This window comes from Petromyzon marinus, chromosome 11 (assembly GCF_048934315.1).
Source record: "Petromyzon marinus isolate PM22_M1 ecotype Great Lakes invasive population chromosome 11, UKy_Petmar_22M1.pri1.0, whole genome shotgun sequence".
In the NCBI taxonomy this organism is placed as follows: Eukaryota; Metazoa; Chordata; class Hyperoartia; order Petromyzontiformes; family Petromyzontidae; genus Petromyzon; species Petromyzon marinus.
Window position 1 is genome coordinate 8,759,805 of NC_133677.1, and position 17,122 is coordinate 8,776,926.

General features: G+C 44.7%; 1 protein-coding gene across 1 annotated transcript; it reads right to left on the bottom strand.

The window, feature by feature from the left end:
• Positions 1-10,002: 10,002 nt before the first annotated feature.
• Positions 10,003-15,809, bottom strand: LOC116941250 (uncharacterized). Its single transcript, XM_032952097.2, has one exon. The coding sequence runs from the start codon at positions 11,601-11,603 to the stop codon at positions 11,160-11,162; it is 444 nt and encodes a 147-aa protein (XP_032807988.2). The 5' UTR covers positions 11,604-15,809; the 3' UTR covers positions 10,003-11,159.
• Positions 15,810-17,122: the final 1,313 nt, after the last annotated feature.

Here is a 17,122-nt window from a genome sequence, read left to right on the forward strand (position 1 = left end):
ACATTGTAGTTTCTGGTCTCATGCCCTGGCTGCTGCTTTAAATAATACCCCCTCTCCCCGCCTTAAATTGGACCGCGCCCTCCGCCCCTGACTGCCACGTGCCTTCAATTATCTCAACATGTACATTTCGCTGTCCTCGATACAGTCCCCTCAGGGCACTTGTTCCCAATCATCTCAAAGTGTACACTTTATAATTTCTCCAAACAGTTCCATACACGTACACACGTAGATCGCTTACACACATCAATTGATTGTTGCATCCTTGATTGTGGAATCACAGTACCCTTTAAATTCAGATCACAGCAGAACAAGCCGCAAGGTTTGTTTGCGGGCACAGCCAGTGCTCAGCTTGTCCACTTTACCAAGTCCGAGTATGAGAGCGGGATTGATTCTCGAAGCGTAACAGAACTGAGGTTAATTTAAAGATTGATCGACAAACCCCTCTATTCCTGTTGACCTGTAGCGTCAGCGCATAACGTGGCAACTTATAGCGGGGATTCATTATTCAAATTGAGTAATTTGCAGGTTATTATTTATTGTTTTTAAAATGTGCTACCCTGACCAAAACACACAATGGCATACTCGAATAACACCACGGCATATTTTAGCGTCTGCTGTGAAGCAGACAGGGTATATTGTTTTGGTTGTTACACCCGCAGTTATAACCAAGACGGCAGCTAGATTCGAACCGTAAACCTTGGCAACACGCGGCGAACGCGCTTACCCCTTGGCCACGTCACACCACCCAGTCCTATCCCTGTGCCACAACACCTGCTGGTCTGGAGCAGTGGGGTTAGCTATCGAGTGTGCAGGCGGTGCAATAGCACCGGGGACCATGGGCTGGGCTACAAAGAAGGGAAAATTGGACAGGGGCCTCTCCATTTATTTCTTTGCACCAGGGCCCATGCCAACCCACCCTTTGCCACTGCGATGGGCTTATGGATTACACTATGTAACACAATTTTTGTCCCTGGGTAATAAGTGTTATTTCGTAATTGTTTATGCCTAAAAAGTATAGAAAATGGCTATTATTCCCCACAAACTTTGCTTTTGTGACCAGGACAGTGATATTTTGAAATGTTCCTATTTTCAATGAGAAAACGGGCAAAGTTGTGTCTTTTCGTTTACATAAAGTCAGAAAAAACAACATATGAATCAAAATTAACATGCATTTATACTAAAGTAATACAAGTAAGTAGTTTTTCGAGATTTACGATTATACTGTAAATCACTTTCACGAATCAGCCCCCAAATGTAGTCTCCCATCATGTTCTCGTTCTACTGTCCTTGTTAGCGGCATTCAAAGTCCAGTATATCCTGGTGGAAGCGCTCACCTTGCTCCCCCAAGTACGCTCCCATGTCCTCCTTGAATTTATCAAGATGAGCATCAAGGATATGGACTTTGAGGGACATCCTACAGCCCATTGTGCCGTAGTTCTTCACCAGAGTCGCAACCAGCTCCACATAGTTTTCGACATTGTGATTGCCCAGAAAGCCACAAACCACGGCGACAAAGCTGTTCCAAGCCGCTTTCTCCTTACTTGTGAGCTTCTTGGGGAATTCATTGCACTCCAGGATCTTCTTTATCTGTGGTCTTACGAAGACAACGGCTTTGACCTTTGCCTCAGACAGCTTAGGGAAGAAATCTTGAAGGTACTTGAAGGCTGCCGACTCCTTATCTACAGCTCTGACAAATTGTTTCACAAGGCCCAATTTGATGTGCAGTGGTGGCATCAGCACCTTCCGGGGGCCACCAGTGGCTCCCACTTGACGTTGTTCCTCCCCACAGAGAACTCGGTCCGCTGTGGCCAGTCCCACCTGTGGTAGTGTGCCTTGGTGTCCCTGCTGTCCTAAATGCAAAAATAGCAGGGAAACTTGGTAAAATCACCTTGGAGACCCATCAGGAATGCCACCATTTTTAAATCTCAGATGACCTCCAAGTCATACTCATCATACTTCAAGGCGTCCAGCAAGATCTTAATGCTGTTGTAATCCTCTTTGGGGTGCACCGAGTGAGTCAGGGGAAGAGACGGGTACTTGTTACCATTATGGAGCAGCACGGCTTTGAGGCTCTTGGATGAACTGTCAATGAAGAGGCGCCACTCATTCTGGTTACAGGCGATTCCGATTGCCTCGAACAGACTGGTCACATTGTGGCAGAAGCAGAGCCCATCTTGACGGGTGAAGAAGCTGCAAAAAGGTTGGTGATGCTTCCTCTGATCTGCGACTTGTACACTTTCATCCAATAAGTTCCACTGCTTCAGCCTAGACGTTAAAAACTCGGCATTGGACTTGTTGAGACCAAGATCTCTGATAAAGTCGTTGAGTCTTTTTGGTTGGGGTAGTATGGGTTTCTCTCCTCAGCTCCACCTCTGAAATTGTCATCTGGATCGACAACGTCTTCCTCGCTCCCTGACTTGCTGCTCTCTTCTAAAGACGACTGCTTTCTCTCTGGAGGAGTGGGTACGGGGAGCTCATGGCAGTGTGGCACCGGGGCGATGGATGAAGGAAGGTCCGGATACGTGATAGCAGGTGCATTCTTGCCAGTCCGACGTTTGGAGAGGTCGACCATGCAGAAATAGCAGTTGCTAGAGTGGTCAGTGGGTTCCCGTCAAATTCTTGGGATAGCGAACTTCATGGCTCTCTTTTCCCCTCTGTACCATCCTACAAAATACAGTTGAACACGTAGGCTTTCACGACCATTTATTTCACCCATGACTAATGTGTAAGAGATTTTTCATATATGATATATTTTTTAAATAACATTGAAAATTGAAAAACATTTTAAAATTAACAACTTTTACAATAAAAAACAAATTTTACAACTATTCACTCATTGTTTTTTTCGGTAAAGTCACGTATGTAGAAATACAATAAAATTATATTAAAACAAAAAACAATCACGACGTTTCGATCACAACGCAAGCAATCTTCATCAGGTGTCCAGAACAAATCACGGAGGTAAATACAACAAAAAGATGAGAGACGAGAATTCAACAAACCTGAAAAAAACATTATGTGAAGCACATCCAGTCAGGCCAACAACACAGACACTTCCTGGCAGACCACGAATTTCAGAAGAGTGTTAAATTTCGTGTTCAACCTTTGGATTGCACATACCAGCATAGATAGAATGAAAAATAGGAGGTACACGGTCAGTAGAAATACATATACAAGTCCACCAAGAGGTAAGGAGGGAGGAAAGACGGACAGGGAGGCAGAGAGAGAGAGAGGGGGCAGCTCAAAAAAGGACCACCTCTTGTAAATACAAAACGGCAGCTGAAAAAAGGGTACATCTTACACGTAATTACAACGGTAACTTCCCCGTAGAAGTGTGATAATAAAGTATTAAAGCTTTCGTGACTGCATAAAATTACTCATTGGTTTTTTCGGTAAAGTCACGTATGTTGCATTTATACATACGTGAACAAGTTGTATTTCTACATACGTGACTTTACCGAAAAAACCAATGAGTAATTTTATGCAGTCACGAAAGCTTTAATACTTTATTATCACACTTCTACGGGGAAGTTATCGTTGTAATTACGTGTAAGAGGTGGTCATTTTTTGAGCTGCCGTTTTGTATTTACAAGAGGTGGTCCTTTTTTGAGCTGCCCCCTCTCTCTCTCTCTTTGCCTCCCTGTCCGTCTTTCCTCCCTCCTTACCTCTTGGTGGGCTTGTATATGTATTTCTACTGACCGTGTACCTCGTATTTTTCATTCTATCTATGCTGGTATGTGCAATCCAAAGGTTGAACACGAAATTTAACACTCTTCTGAAATTCTTGGTCCGCCAGGAAGTGTCTGTGTTGTTGGCCTGACTGGATGTGCTTCACATAATGTTTTTTCAGGTTTGTTGAATTCTTGTCTCTCATCTTTTTGTTGTATTTACCTCCGTGATTTGTTCTTGACACCTGATGAAGATCGCTTGCGTTGTGATCGAAACGTCGTGATTGTTTTTTTGTTTTAATATAATTTTATTGTATTTCTACATACGTGACTTTACCGAAAAAAACAAAGAGTAATTTTATGCAGTCACGAAAGATTTAATACTTTAATAAATTTTACAACATCAAATTCCAAGAAACAATTGCCCATCTTACCTTCCAGAGTTTTTTTGCATTGCTCACAGGTGAAATGAGGTGCCCAGGGTTTGTCTTGATCCCCAACAGGCATGGCGAAATATGCCTTGTAGGCCTCACATATCTTAGCAGATGCTTCTACAAAGTACTTTTTCACTCTTATCTTGATAAATTGGCCGCAGACATAGCACAATGCGTCTGCCGGATGCTTGCAGCCTATGTATCTACTTAGGCAGCTGAAACTAAACTGAACTGGTGGGCTTAAGGCCCCTGCATTTATACTACTCTTTATATCACTGGAAAGTTCTAGAATGTTCTAGAAGTTACTCCAAGTTTACTCAGCACTGAATCTATCTGGAATGTTCTGAAAAATAGTTACATTTCTAAATATCACTGTCCTGGTCACAAAAGCAAAGTTTGTGGGGAATAATAGCCATTTTCTGTACTTTTGAGGCATAAGCAATATGAAATAACACTTACTACCCAGGAACAAAAAATAATACAAATGTATTGCACAGTGTTATAAAAGTAATGTTTTCTTTATGGCTCGGTTATGTTTATACTACATCTCGATAGGCCTCATAATTATCAGTCCAAATTATTAAGAGGTTGAATGAAAAAAAATCACTATCAGGTATATTAGCACAGTTGCACGGTTGGCTACGCATGGTGCGAAAGAGGTTCAACATACATATATGGTGGCATCTACTCAGTAAACATGCAAGGTTGGGCCAACATTGACCCAACGTCGAGAGTTTTCTGGGTAATTATTATACCTGTCTAAAAAACAAAAATCACGAGTGGTGTTTTTAAGGAATGTAAATTTGCAACTTTCACGTGAAGTACTACAAAAAAGGAAGAAATAACCTGACAGGATGACGTGACCTTTTGTTGTGTACTCACAATCACAAGGCAGAGTGTGCCGTATGTATTTGTACAAATGGCATACTGTACTTGTCAACCCCTTATCAGTGCCTACCTTATTACAGACCAATTCAGACCGTATTGGTTACCACGTGCCCATATAAATATCAACGTTCATCCTACAAAGTCCCATCACAAGGGAGAAATACGAATAGAAAAAAATGTTGCCCGTTTTGAAACGGCTGTTTGTCGTATAGACCTGAAAACTCAATTTCCCTGCAACAAGAATACGGGTAAACCGTATGGGTTGACAGGTATGAAATGTTTATGCATTACTTTTAAGGCCGGAGTAAAATATATGACTAATGAGATAGGAGACATTAATCGGTGTGGTTATAAGTCAAATTATGCATGTTTTGATTATTCATGTTTATGTGTTGGTCTTTTTCAACAATTGAATTGTTTATTTCTAGATTTGAAGCTTTCGTGTTTTATTTTTTACCTACGTGACTTTACCGAATTGAACCAAAGAGTATGGATCCTTGCAGTCACGAAAGCTTCAAATCTAGAAATAAACAATTCAATTGTTGAAAAAGACCAACACGTGAACATGAACAATCAAAACATGCATAATTTGACTTATAACCACACCGATTAATGTCTCCTATCTCATTAGTCATATACAAGTGGCCTGGTGTTGTGGCCGAAACGTCGTGATTTTTTGTCGTTTTATTTTTTACCTACGTGACTTTACCGAATAGAACCAAAGAGAATTGAATTGTTCGTGGATAACACAGAGCTACCTCTGAGATCCTTTCAAGCTTCAGCACAGTAGGGGACATTAACTGCTCACCCACCTAGACATACATACATAGTGAGTGACTTGCTTACATTTTCCTCTATTTTGCACGATTATCGTTTTTTTGTTTTGTTTCTTGTAACTTGTTTAACCCGCCCAGAGCACATCGGATTCCTCCCGTCCAAATAAAGATTGGTATGCTGATAAGCCAGCAGATGGCGCTATAACCACAGGCACATGGCATGAATATTACGGGGCTCTGTAACGCAGCCCAGCTTGGCTTGCAAGAATAAAGGGATGTTGCCAGTGACGGGGTTAGGGGGCGATAGGCACTCCCCACACTCTCCTTGAGGCCCTAAACATTTTCGATTGGATTTCCATTTACAAAAATAAAATAAATTGAATGTATATTTTTATGTAGACCCCTGTTTAAAAAAAATACATTTGGGACCAACACCGTAGTTTGACTTGGGACAATGTCATTTTGCTTCTAATCGTTAATTGTTGTACTTATGCATAGCTACGAGATTTGTTTTTTTTCCGAATTAATTCACTCAATGAATGCACTCGACTTTTCAAATCACATTTTCCACTAAAGCCACGAAGAAATCTGGATTAACAACACCAATGTACAATTTCAGATTGACCAGTCCTCGGCGGCATATTGTGGTTGGCATGGGCCGAGCCCTTCCGGCTCATGGGCGTCTGTGCAAGTTGCACGGTCTGCACACTCGATAGCCTTTACAAATTAAAATTATAGTTCGGTATGTGGAATGTCTCGTTGATACTTTAAAAAATGTGGTTCAAAGTTATTACCTGAACAATACTGAAATACGGTACTGTACAATATAGTGATTTTACATTCAATCACTTCTATTCAATGCATTTCTACAAGTGGTATCGTCAACCAAGCTGCCACCCATTTTCAATTGCACCATCATCTTTAAATACCCAGGACTAGCACTTGGCTTGCGGTTGTGAAATTGGGTCAATGTATTTGATATTTTTGGTGCAATTTAACAAATATTTCTGGATTTCTGAATGCAGGCACTGTTGCTGGGTCAATCACTTCGGGCGAATGATTCGAGCTGGTGAAACATTAAACGCGTGGCTCTTGAACAACACCACAAGCAGGGCTCTGTATAGGCGGTGCTTACGCAGTGAGGCAAAACATTTAACTTTAATGATAATTAGTAAGCCTGTGACCAAATCACACAAATGCGTGCACGTCGAACTTCTTATCAGATCTCCGAAGCTAAGCAGCGTTGAGCCTCGAGTGTTTGGATGTGTGAACACCGTTTGAACCGGGTTGTCATTGGCAGCGTATCATTAAATAATACATATTACAATTCCTTATAAGGGAAACATATTAATTAACGGATTACTAATGTAGCATATAATCACAATAACACACCTTACAACTAATTACCAATCTACAACTCATTACTAATCATAACCATTGACTGATTGCCAATCGATTATATAATTACAATACCCCCCCTCCGCCTCAATTCACTGCACCTGAAATGAGTTAAATGATGACGTCACCCTGCTGCTCTATTTAAGGCCGAGAGCAAGTAAGGGCTTTATCATTCTGGCGAATTGCCCGATAATGCTGGGTGTAATTACCAGTGAAACGTCGTACTCAAACTGTAAATGTTGTGGATTCACTCTTCAACACACCGGTGGGCTAAAGTAGTGAACTAATTGTCTTTTGTCAACGTGACACTTTATTTTGCTGATTGGCCGCGTCGGGTGTGGTGGGTTTCGACACATTTATAAATAACGCGATCGAACCCAAAAAACCTCTTATGAATTGTCATTGGCAGTTTAGGGGCTGTGCTTTGTGGTGGGAAACAGTAGGCAGTGCAGGAAAATCAAATGTCGTGGTGAATGTTATTGTTCTCATGTATATGCTCCCCACCTTGACCAGTGCGGTGAAGAATGTTCGACCAACATGTACATACGTGTAAAGTATATGTGTATGACAATCAGCAATTAGAAGTGTTAGAAGGATTATTGCATCCCAGGAATGCGAGAAATGGTGACATCTTGAGGTGGCCTTCATCCAGCAGTGGATTGACCACGGCTCATGATGGTGATATAAAACAATAGTTCAAATGGCAAGGTTGTTTCACCAAAGCCAATCGATCACAATTTAATCATTTGATTTATCCATTACCAATTAATGTAATTCCTACATTTATAAGTGTTACTTAATAAACAACGGTCCTGTTTAATCAATAAATAAGGGACAATTGCATTTTCTCTAAATGTGTGCATGAGCAAAGGCACCATGGAATTTATGCAATTTTAAATTTATGTTTTGAGCTAATTGGTCCGTGATATAAAGGCCATATTGGCAATGCTTTTCGTACGAGGGGTTCATTTAAATTCCCTGGTGCCACCATGGCATGAAAGTGAGGTCTGAGTTATTCATAGTGCGAGTACTGTTTAATCATATTTGCTCATGCTGGCGTGTCAACCTAAGCTTCCCTTCCAGCCATAACCACACGCGCCTCTTCCGTTATGAGTATATTTTCGATGCCGAATGTTATAACTGAGTGGGGGAAAGATGAATTTCGAGGGAAATGTTCAATTCTAACGAAACACACATGACGTCCTACATTTCTTCAGTCGTTGGTTACTTCACACTACCCAACATGAACCTCTATTTTTATGGAGCTGTTTCCAAATAGCTCCCTTTCAGCCAGACAATTGTGGGTCCAAGTGCTGATAGGCTCGTGCGTCGAATAGCTGCAAGGACCTATTAAGCGTGGGGCCAGTGTTTTTTTGTAATTTGGATGTAGCCTGGTGCAAGTAATGTCTTAGGGCCCCCTGTCTAACAAATTCCCTCTATTTTTGTAGGCTGGTGCCTGGGCCACTGTAGCCCGTGGGTCCTGGTGCAGTTGCACGACCTGTACACACAATAGCTATGCCACTGCATTTGGGCAAGGTTCTGTCAGTGCGCACTTGGGACTGCAAAATAAGGTGGCGTTACCAATACAACAACTTTTATCTCCCCGGTAGTAATTACACACCACACCAGGTGTTCATTTGTCAACCTAGGGGTTGTACAGGACCGGCTGAGACCCCACTTGCCACTGATGTTAACTATGGATGGGAATTAACCTGAAGTCTGCAAGTTCTCAGGTCAAAAATGATAAAGCTGAAGTAATTCTCATAGGAATTTTAAATTATTCAGTTGTCTTTATATGCTGACTCTTATTAACCTTTGTGGACTCTCCACATTCGCTCTCACATCGGGTGTCATGGCAGAGAAGCTGTGTAGTTAGCTTACATACACTATTTTACATTTAAAACGAGCCCTCTGAAATTCAAGCCTGCAGCCATTTTAAAAATGATCAATTTCATGACGCTCCACTTACTAGTCTTCCATATGTGGTGCTTGATAAGTACTGCCTAGTCTTCAACACTGAAATTAGCTGTATACTTCAAGTGCATATATACACTACTCAGTGATAAATATGGCATATCAAGTATAACTAACGTGTAATATCCTCACTGGCTAAAATATACCAGATCTTGTTTTAGGATAGCGGTATTGTACTTGTATATACACAACTGACATTACATATTACGTATTACTAAAAAAATAAGAAAATCTTATGGTCTGCGTAACTGTACCATACGGGAGACAAAAGTACTGCAAATACTGTTTCACAATGTGTTGTGGAACATTTGCCTACGACCAAATCGCCCTGACTATAACGATGTCATCTCGTTGGGCCTTGCAAGCTAAGCAGGTTCGAGCCTGGTTAGTATTGAGATGGGCGACTGCCAATGGATACGCAGGCGTTGTAGTCGTGGGGGCTGTATGGGGCAGCGAATTGGCAGTGCAGCAATGTGTGGGGTTTACGGAGTGATTTGGTCCAGTCACTGGATTGAGACGATATATTTAATCTGCCTGTGTGTACACTGAAGCTGTATATCCCCTGATATGTACGTCCTCCTGGTATTCCAGTTGCCTCCCACACTCCAAATAACTGAGTAATGGAATTGGCTAGAAATCCCATTCTCACTCCTAAAAAAATAATGAGACACTGGTGGATTTGCTTTGTAAATAAATAAATCAATTATCATAATTAAGCAATAGGTTTGGGGGCGTTTTGCTTAACGCCTCATTAACTGTTAAGCGGTAATTGTATAGTAAAATGTATACAGTACTTTCCCTTTTTAATGTCTGTATGTATGAGGCGTTTGTGAGTTCAACATATCACACGGGGTCTTGGTGAGGTATAGTTTGTAAAAATGTATTTTTTTTAAAAAAAATCACAGACCTGCTGTGTTCACACATCGCAAGTCTGACTTTGGCACGTGTGGACAACCGCACAACGGAACACAAAAGGAACTCGACATTACAGTAACAATACTCGCTTACAAAATCGACAAGGTTTCGGCATTGTCACATCGTTACACCATCATTTTGAACTATACGATAGTTCAGAGACAATCGCGTAAAAAAAATCTGCGAACATGGGTCTCGTCAAATAAATATTTAAGGGTAACGGTTTTAACATGTCATTTTTTTCTTACACCAGCGGGTACATTGCATAACAATGAGGTGCAGCACATACTATCGATAGTAAAACGGCAACATCATCGTGTTATGCCTCAATAGCAACAGTTGCGATACATAATGTGTTAATTAATCCGAGCGGACACCACATAACGCGCGCCGTTGCAAACAGCTCAATCTTTTCTTGGCAAAGTGGTCCATTGATTTTACACCACTTTCGGACCCGATATTATTTTTTTTTCGGCGCTCCGTAAATCTTGTACGGGATAGGGTTCACGGTCTTTAATGAACGCTCTTTCTTCCTCCCTTTTCCACCTTCATCTGCACATTTGCGCACCGATGCGTCAAATTACGCCGCCATGCGACTTGGTCTTCTTATTCTTCTTCCTCCCGGCCACGAGCTCGTCTCTCAGTTTGCGGGGCTACCGCGGGCGCTTAAAAACGCTGGGCATCTATTACACGAGAGTCAGTTGCGTTTTCATTTCACCTTCTCCATGTGTGTCCTCCCCTACAGGGGGAGAGAGAGAGAGGAGAGCGAGCTCCTTCGCGCTCCAGATTGCGCGAGCAAACGTCGTTCTCTCTTCCACCCCCAGCGAACGGAAGGATGGCGACACCGGGGGAAGACGACGACGCAAAATAAATCGCGACTCGCGCCTAGGGGGGGTGGTGGTGGGGGGGTGGGTGGCGGCTTGGTGCAATGCGGCGCGCGTCTCTCTCCTTTGTTCGCACGTCTTGCGCCCTCCGTGGCCGTTCGCGTCTCCCCCCATCCCCAGCCACCACCACCACCCTCCCACCCCGCTCGTCAACGCGGCATCGACCCAAGGCGGCGAGGGGGGAGAACCCGCGGCGTCAAGGCGGGCGGGCGGCGCTTTTCTTCAGATGATTCTCAGCGAGCGTTTGGTGAAGCGCAGCAGCTTCCTAAATCCCGAGCTCTTCTTCTGCTCCAACGCCGCCAGCGCCTTCACGGTGACCGCCAGCTGCTCCTCCGTCTCGTCGGCGGAGGAATCACCGCCGCCGTACACGGACGCGGCGGTGCACGCCAGCCGTGCTCTCTCCACCGCTTGCTGGTCCCCGGCGCGGGACAACAGACCCCGCACGGCGCGCTCGCTCACGCCCGAGAAGATGTGGGCGCTCGCACAGCGCCTGCCCGCCACAGTGCTGGCGCGTCCCGCAGGTGTCACGGCCGGGCTCACGGGGCTCGCGGGGCTCGCGGGGCTCACGGGGCGGCTGCACCCGCCGAAGGTGGCGGCGGCGTCGTCGTCGAGGGTGGCCGGGGCGCGGGGCGCCAGCGCGTGGAGGACGCACGTTTCGCCCTGCATCGTTCAGCCGGCCGAGAGTCGCGCGCCGAAGCCGGTGCTGTGCGCGGTTGACACGGTGTCGTTGGCAGGATGTCTCATCGCTCGGACGGAGAGTGGTTATGGGCTGGGCAAAGCGCTGGGGTGCTCGTTGCTTTTATAGCCGCAGAGAGAGAGAGAGCGCGCGAGCGCGACTTAGTCCCCGCCCACTCGCCCTCCTGTACCAGAGCCAAGCTCCACCTTCTCAACCTGCCAAGCCCCGCCCCCACCAACAAACACTCGGCGAACTTGAGCCTCCCCACCCGCATGGAGCCGTCACCCCCACCGCCGCGCGTTATTCCTTCTCCTCGTGGCCGCCAGCCTCGCGCCAATTGGCTCCGTCCGACAGGATGTGTGGAGGCGGCAGCTGCAGCAGCAGCAGCAGACATGAAAGGGATGACGAGGGTGGTGGCCCGGGTTGGGGGAGGAGAGCAAGGACTGTGGGGGGTGGGTGGCAAGACGGGGGCTGAACAAATCGGCGGAAACGTCCACTCCGAGAGGGGGGGGGGGTCCTATAGCCTAGCCAATGGATAAGCCCGCAGAGAGGGGCCCTGAGTTCGCGAAAAATAGCCCCGGCTATAAAGGCGAGCGAGACGACCACATTCAGCTTCTTGGTTGGTGTGGTAGCGTTACGGGGCTTTGTGGGTAAACGTGCTCTGGGTTGGTGCAGGCCTACACACTGCCACCTTCACCATCGGCTGGATGGATGTTTGTTGTACCGTACGTGCGAGTGTGGAGGCAATAAATACAGTATACCGTACTGTATTTAAGTTGTCAAGGGAAAGAACCCAGTTTTTTTTTAAAGTTGTTGTATCGGTGGTAGTGTGCGTACATTGTACAGCCCTTGCGTTGTCATAAATAAATACATCAATCACCCTGTGACCCGTGTCAGAATTCTTAGGTGTCTGTACACCAAAAATATGGCTTTAATCCATCGGCCTATTTTCCTTTCAAAGTGTTTGTTCACCATCAGCGTTTGTTTAAACACGTACATTTTGGGGGCAGTTTCACCCTTCTGGGGATCATCAGCAGTCATCAGGTGTGCTGAGCAAATATTGCCGGTTTACCAGAGCAAATACTATAGTGGTTGAGTGTCCTCTATTCCATGGAGCGCCAGTGCCAAAAATAATCTAAACAATAAGATGTTTCTTGTTTTGACCGGTGTCTCTGTTCTTTAGAGGCACACCATGTTCTATGTGTTCTATGCACGCGTCCCTTGGAAGTATACGCACGCGGTAATTCTAGAAGGATATCTCAAGATAATTATTCACGGTAAAATTGGCACCTTGAACAATACGCGGTTCTTTGATCCGAAAATATCACATGTCTGGGCACACTCAAAATGTTTTATTCATTAAGCAGGTCCTGTATTCGTATTTATATTCCCTCCTTACGATTATTATACGGATACGTTAATGTTAAAGGATTATTACTGCGTAATGAAATTATAATCAGTCGACAAATAAGCGTCTTACTGAAGTAATAATTATAATCCCTGTTGTCAATCCACTGCTGGATAAAGGGCTCCCCACGAATCGATCATAGGGGTTGTTTCACTGAACTTAACCACGCTCGCTAGTCAGTTGCGGGTTTGTGCTGGGGAGTGATTCAGGTAACCCTTACCGCGAATTTTAACCATGGCCTTTATTTGAAGTCGGGTGCCTGGTATCATAATGCGTTAACCTCTGTAACATATCTCTCCTGCAAACTAAAAGTCCCATGGTTGAATTGGAACCCAGACGTACATCAGTGCGGGGCGCTCAACCTTCTACTGCACCACAAAACTCTGGTTCCCATTTTTAAAACGGATCCCTCTCCGTCTGTCTCCGTATGTAACTGCGATACATATCAAACATGTACATTGTACTATATTGACATGAACCATTTCTTTTATTTAACCGGATGACCGTAATTTGAGACAGCATATCTGTTTCACAAGGGAGACGTGAGTTAAGATAAATGATAAGTTATTGTAGGTTGCGCTATACATAGAGACACCAACCCCAAACACTGGCTTCCTCCCATCGAATGCATATATACAATAGTGGCTGAATGAAATTGATTACTTACAGCCCCTTTGCCAATCCACTGCTGGATAAACGCCTCCACTATCGGTCACAGGAGGTGACCAAGGACCGGTTCTGATATCACTCGCCATTGATGGTAGGTTCGTCGGCCAGTGTGTTAATCGCTCCCATCCATTCACGTGATCGCAGTACAGACATAGATAAACCGCAGTCGCCACGTGCTCATGCGATGTTTGGGGGAGCCACATCTCTTTCTGGGCCAGTCGTGGACGTTCCATCGCTACACTGTGAGATAGCAATGGCGTGGGGTGGCCTTAATCCAGCTGTAAATTATCCATAGATGATGATGATGTGAGAAATAGTGGGGGGATGGGGGCGATCATTATTATTTTTACTTACAGAGCAAGCCATGTGCCAGGGAGTGCCTTTGCAGACAGTGACCAAGTGTGATAATTTACAGGACGCTAAATCATTCGGTCTTATCTCACGTCAAAGCGCGCTATCGTGACATGGTAGGGCTTTCCCAAATAGCCGTGGTGAGTATTTTACTTGCGTTGTACGAGCAATCCGCACGCGGTGAGTCACGCCTCTCTGCTGGCAAATGACGCAGGCTGTGGTTGAACTCTGTCCATCCGTGTGTCACGAAGACAAAGATCCCCCGTATAGTCGTATACAACATTGACTTAAGTGCCGTTATTGAGCGCCTATTAAGGTCAGCACGACGCACGAGTGCGTGGTGTGGGCAACGCCAAGCCCTTGATAATGTGGAGCCGGTCGCGCAGTGGTTAACGCACTGCTGCATGAACACGGTGACCTGAATTAAATTCCCAACCACAATTATAATATCATTGACAAGTGATATCCCAACCGATCCTGGACTCACCGCTCGCCATTTACCGATCCACGTTGACTAGCGTGGTGAAGTATGGTCGAACAATTTCCGTGACCGACAAAGTTTAGAGGCCTCCTACGTCCAGCAGTAGATTGACACATGGTTGTACCAGGCTGAGTCGACCTAAGGGGAGGCCCGGGACAGGGTGATTTTATCACACTGCTGATGTCACTCGTCGTCCACCGACGTAAGACGGGGTCGGGGATCGAACTGTGGTAGGCGGGGTTCGTATAGCGGGAGTGCGTTCAACGTTATGCCAAGGCTCTCCAGTGACGCACACGGGCATTGCTCAGCTGTAGAGATACTTGCTGGCACTGCGAATTCACGAAGACCGTAGATTTTTTTTATTCCACGACCGCAGTTGCCGACCCACCACCCCCATCTACGGCTGGCCGTTACTCACCCTGAAATCCGTCTCTAGGAGCGGTGGTCAACACCGCGCACGCCAAACAAACGGTTCATGTAGTCGCTAGGGTCAAGTGTCACTTCCTATCACTGGGTGTGAGCGGAGAATATAATTGTTTCACTACGCAAGTCCTGCTTGTTAAGGAAATGACTAAACCAGACGGTTAGGCGCCAGATTTCGCGGCATCTCGAAAGTTAGGCGTGTGTTCAGGCATGGGCAAGTGAGTGCTTAGATGCTCGACCACAATGGTACTTTCCCGAACGGAGCTTTAAGTTTTAAGACGCCTACAATCTAGATAGGCGCTGCGTGGCCACTATGTTGTTATTTAGAGGTTGCAGGGCTGCGTGGTGAGTAGTGCTGCAACGCTAATTATTGTACTGCACTTCTATACTCCCACACCAAGCCGCATTAACTAACCAGTGTAGTGAAGTCCGTTCAAATAACCATCCACGACCCGCACGGTTTGAAGTCCCTCTTTTCAATTAGCACGGTTGACACCTCCGATTAGCACGGTTGGCAACGTACGGTGCGAAATAAGTTCAACATACATGCATTTAGCAGTGGATGGATAAAGGCCTTTGAGATAAAACGTATTAAGGAAGCTGACATGGTCGTTATGCTGTATGACATTCTGGGAACATCTGTGTCATCCGCAAACAAGCCACACGGTTTCACAGGAAACTACAAAACCCCAAAACCAATACTGCGAAAATCTCACCACACAGTTTAACACGTAGGCTTTCGCGACCAATATCTTTAATACAGGTTTTTGAGTAAGATCGCGTAAATATATCGTTAAACCCGCCACCACCCGACACAGCCAATTAGTAAGGTTTGTCACGTAAACAGAACATTCCAATTCGTTACTAGTGTTGGAGAGAAAAGCCACAACATTTACAATCTGAGTACGGCGTTTAGCCCTGAGTACGAAACATCGTCCTCATTGTAAATGGTGTGGTTTTGCTCTCCAACACACCAGTGTGCTGTACTAGTAACGAATTGGCATGTTTTGTTTACGTGACAGACCTTACTAATTGGCTGTGTCGGGTGGTGGTGGGTTTAACGAGACATTAATATATTTACGCGATCTAAACCAAAATACATATTTTGGATCACACCACACAGCTCACCCACGCCAATGACGAGACCTATGTCACTTTTGCATAACATTGAAAGTGAAAAACTATTGTAATTTTCGAGTTTCGCCACGTTTCTGTGCATCTCTCAGTTTCTTTCGAAGCGTGTCTCTGCTGCTCAGTGTCTCATGTCTTGTCTCTGTGTTTCGTTGCGTCTCCGTGTCGATCTCTCTTCATGTTTTTCCGTCTCATTGTCTCACTGTGCCACTCCGTGTAACTGTTTTTTATCTCTCTCCACGTCTGTCTTCAGGTCTATCTCATTGTGTCTTTCCCTGCCCATCTCTCTCTATCTCTTACTGGGTTTTCAAATAATTATTTGGCTGATTCGTAAACATTCAAATAATCTGAGTGGCTTAGTTACCCTATGCGGAATAGTATCTCTTTTACAGCTGCTATTGGTGTCATATGATGGTGTATGCATAGTTTTTTAAGTACTGTATTTCCCAATTATAGCTACTGTCTGTCATTCGCCAAAATGTCACGTGTGGCTTATTTTGAAATAAAACATTCACTGAGTGCAAACATAATTATTCGAAAATATGTAAAGGCGGTACACAATTATATGCCGTTGGTGAACAGGATACGTTCTTTAGAAGGATGTAGACATTTTCTGCTATCCTATTAATTTGCCAATAAAGGATATTCATTAATTTTTAAAAGCGGTGTCTGAACTGATATTGTTCAGGCTCCGGTTCTGAATCGCTGGTGACGTCACTAAGCACAGAGCACGTTGTGACGTAAAAGTGTGTCAGGCACACAGCAACCTGGTGTGACGTCAGAGCACATACAGCAAAACGTGGCGTCACACAACATAACATGGGTTCAATTCCTAGCCACGGGTTAGCATCAGCAGCGAGTGATATCTGAAGCACCCATTTTACCAACCAGTACTGACCAGTATGGTGAAGTATAGTCAAACCTCACGACTGATACGGTGTAGCGAGGCCTTCATACAACAGTAGATTGACAAATATCAATACATTGTTATTCATCATTTTTTTGTAACAGGAACGTTATAATACTGCGGGGAATGGTTTACACTT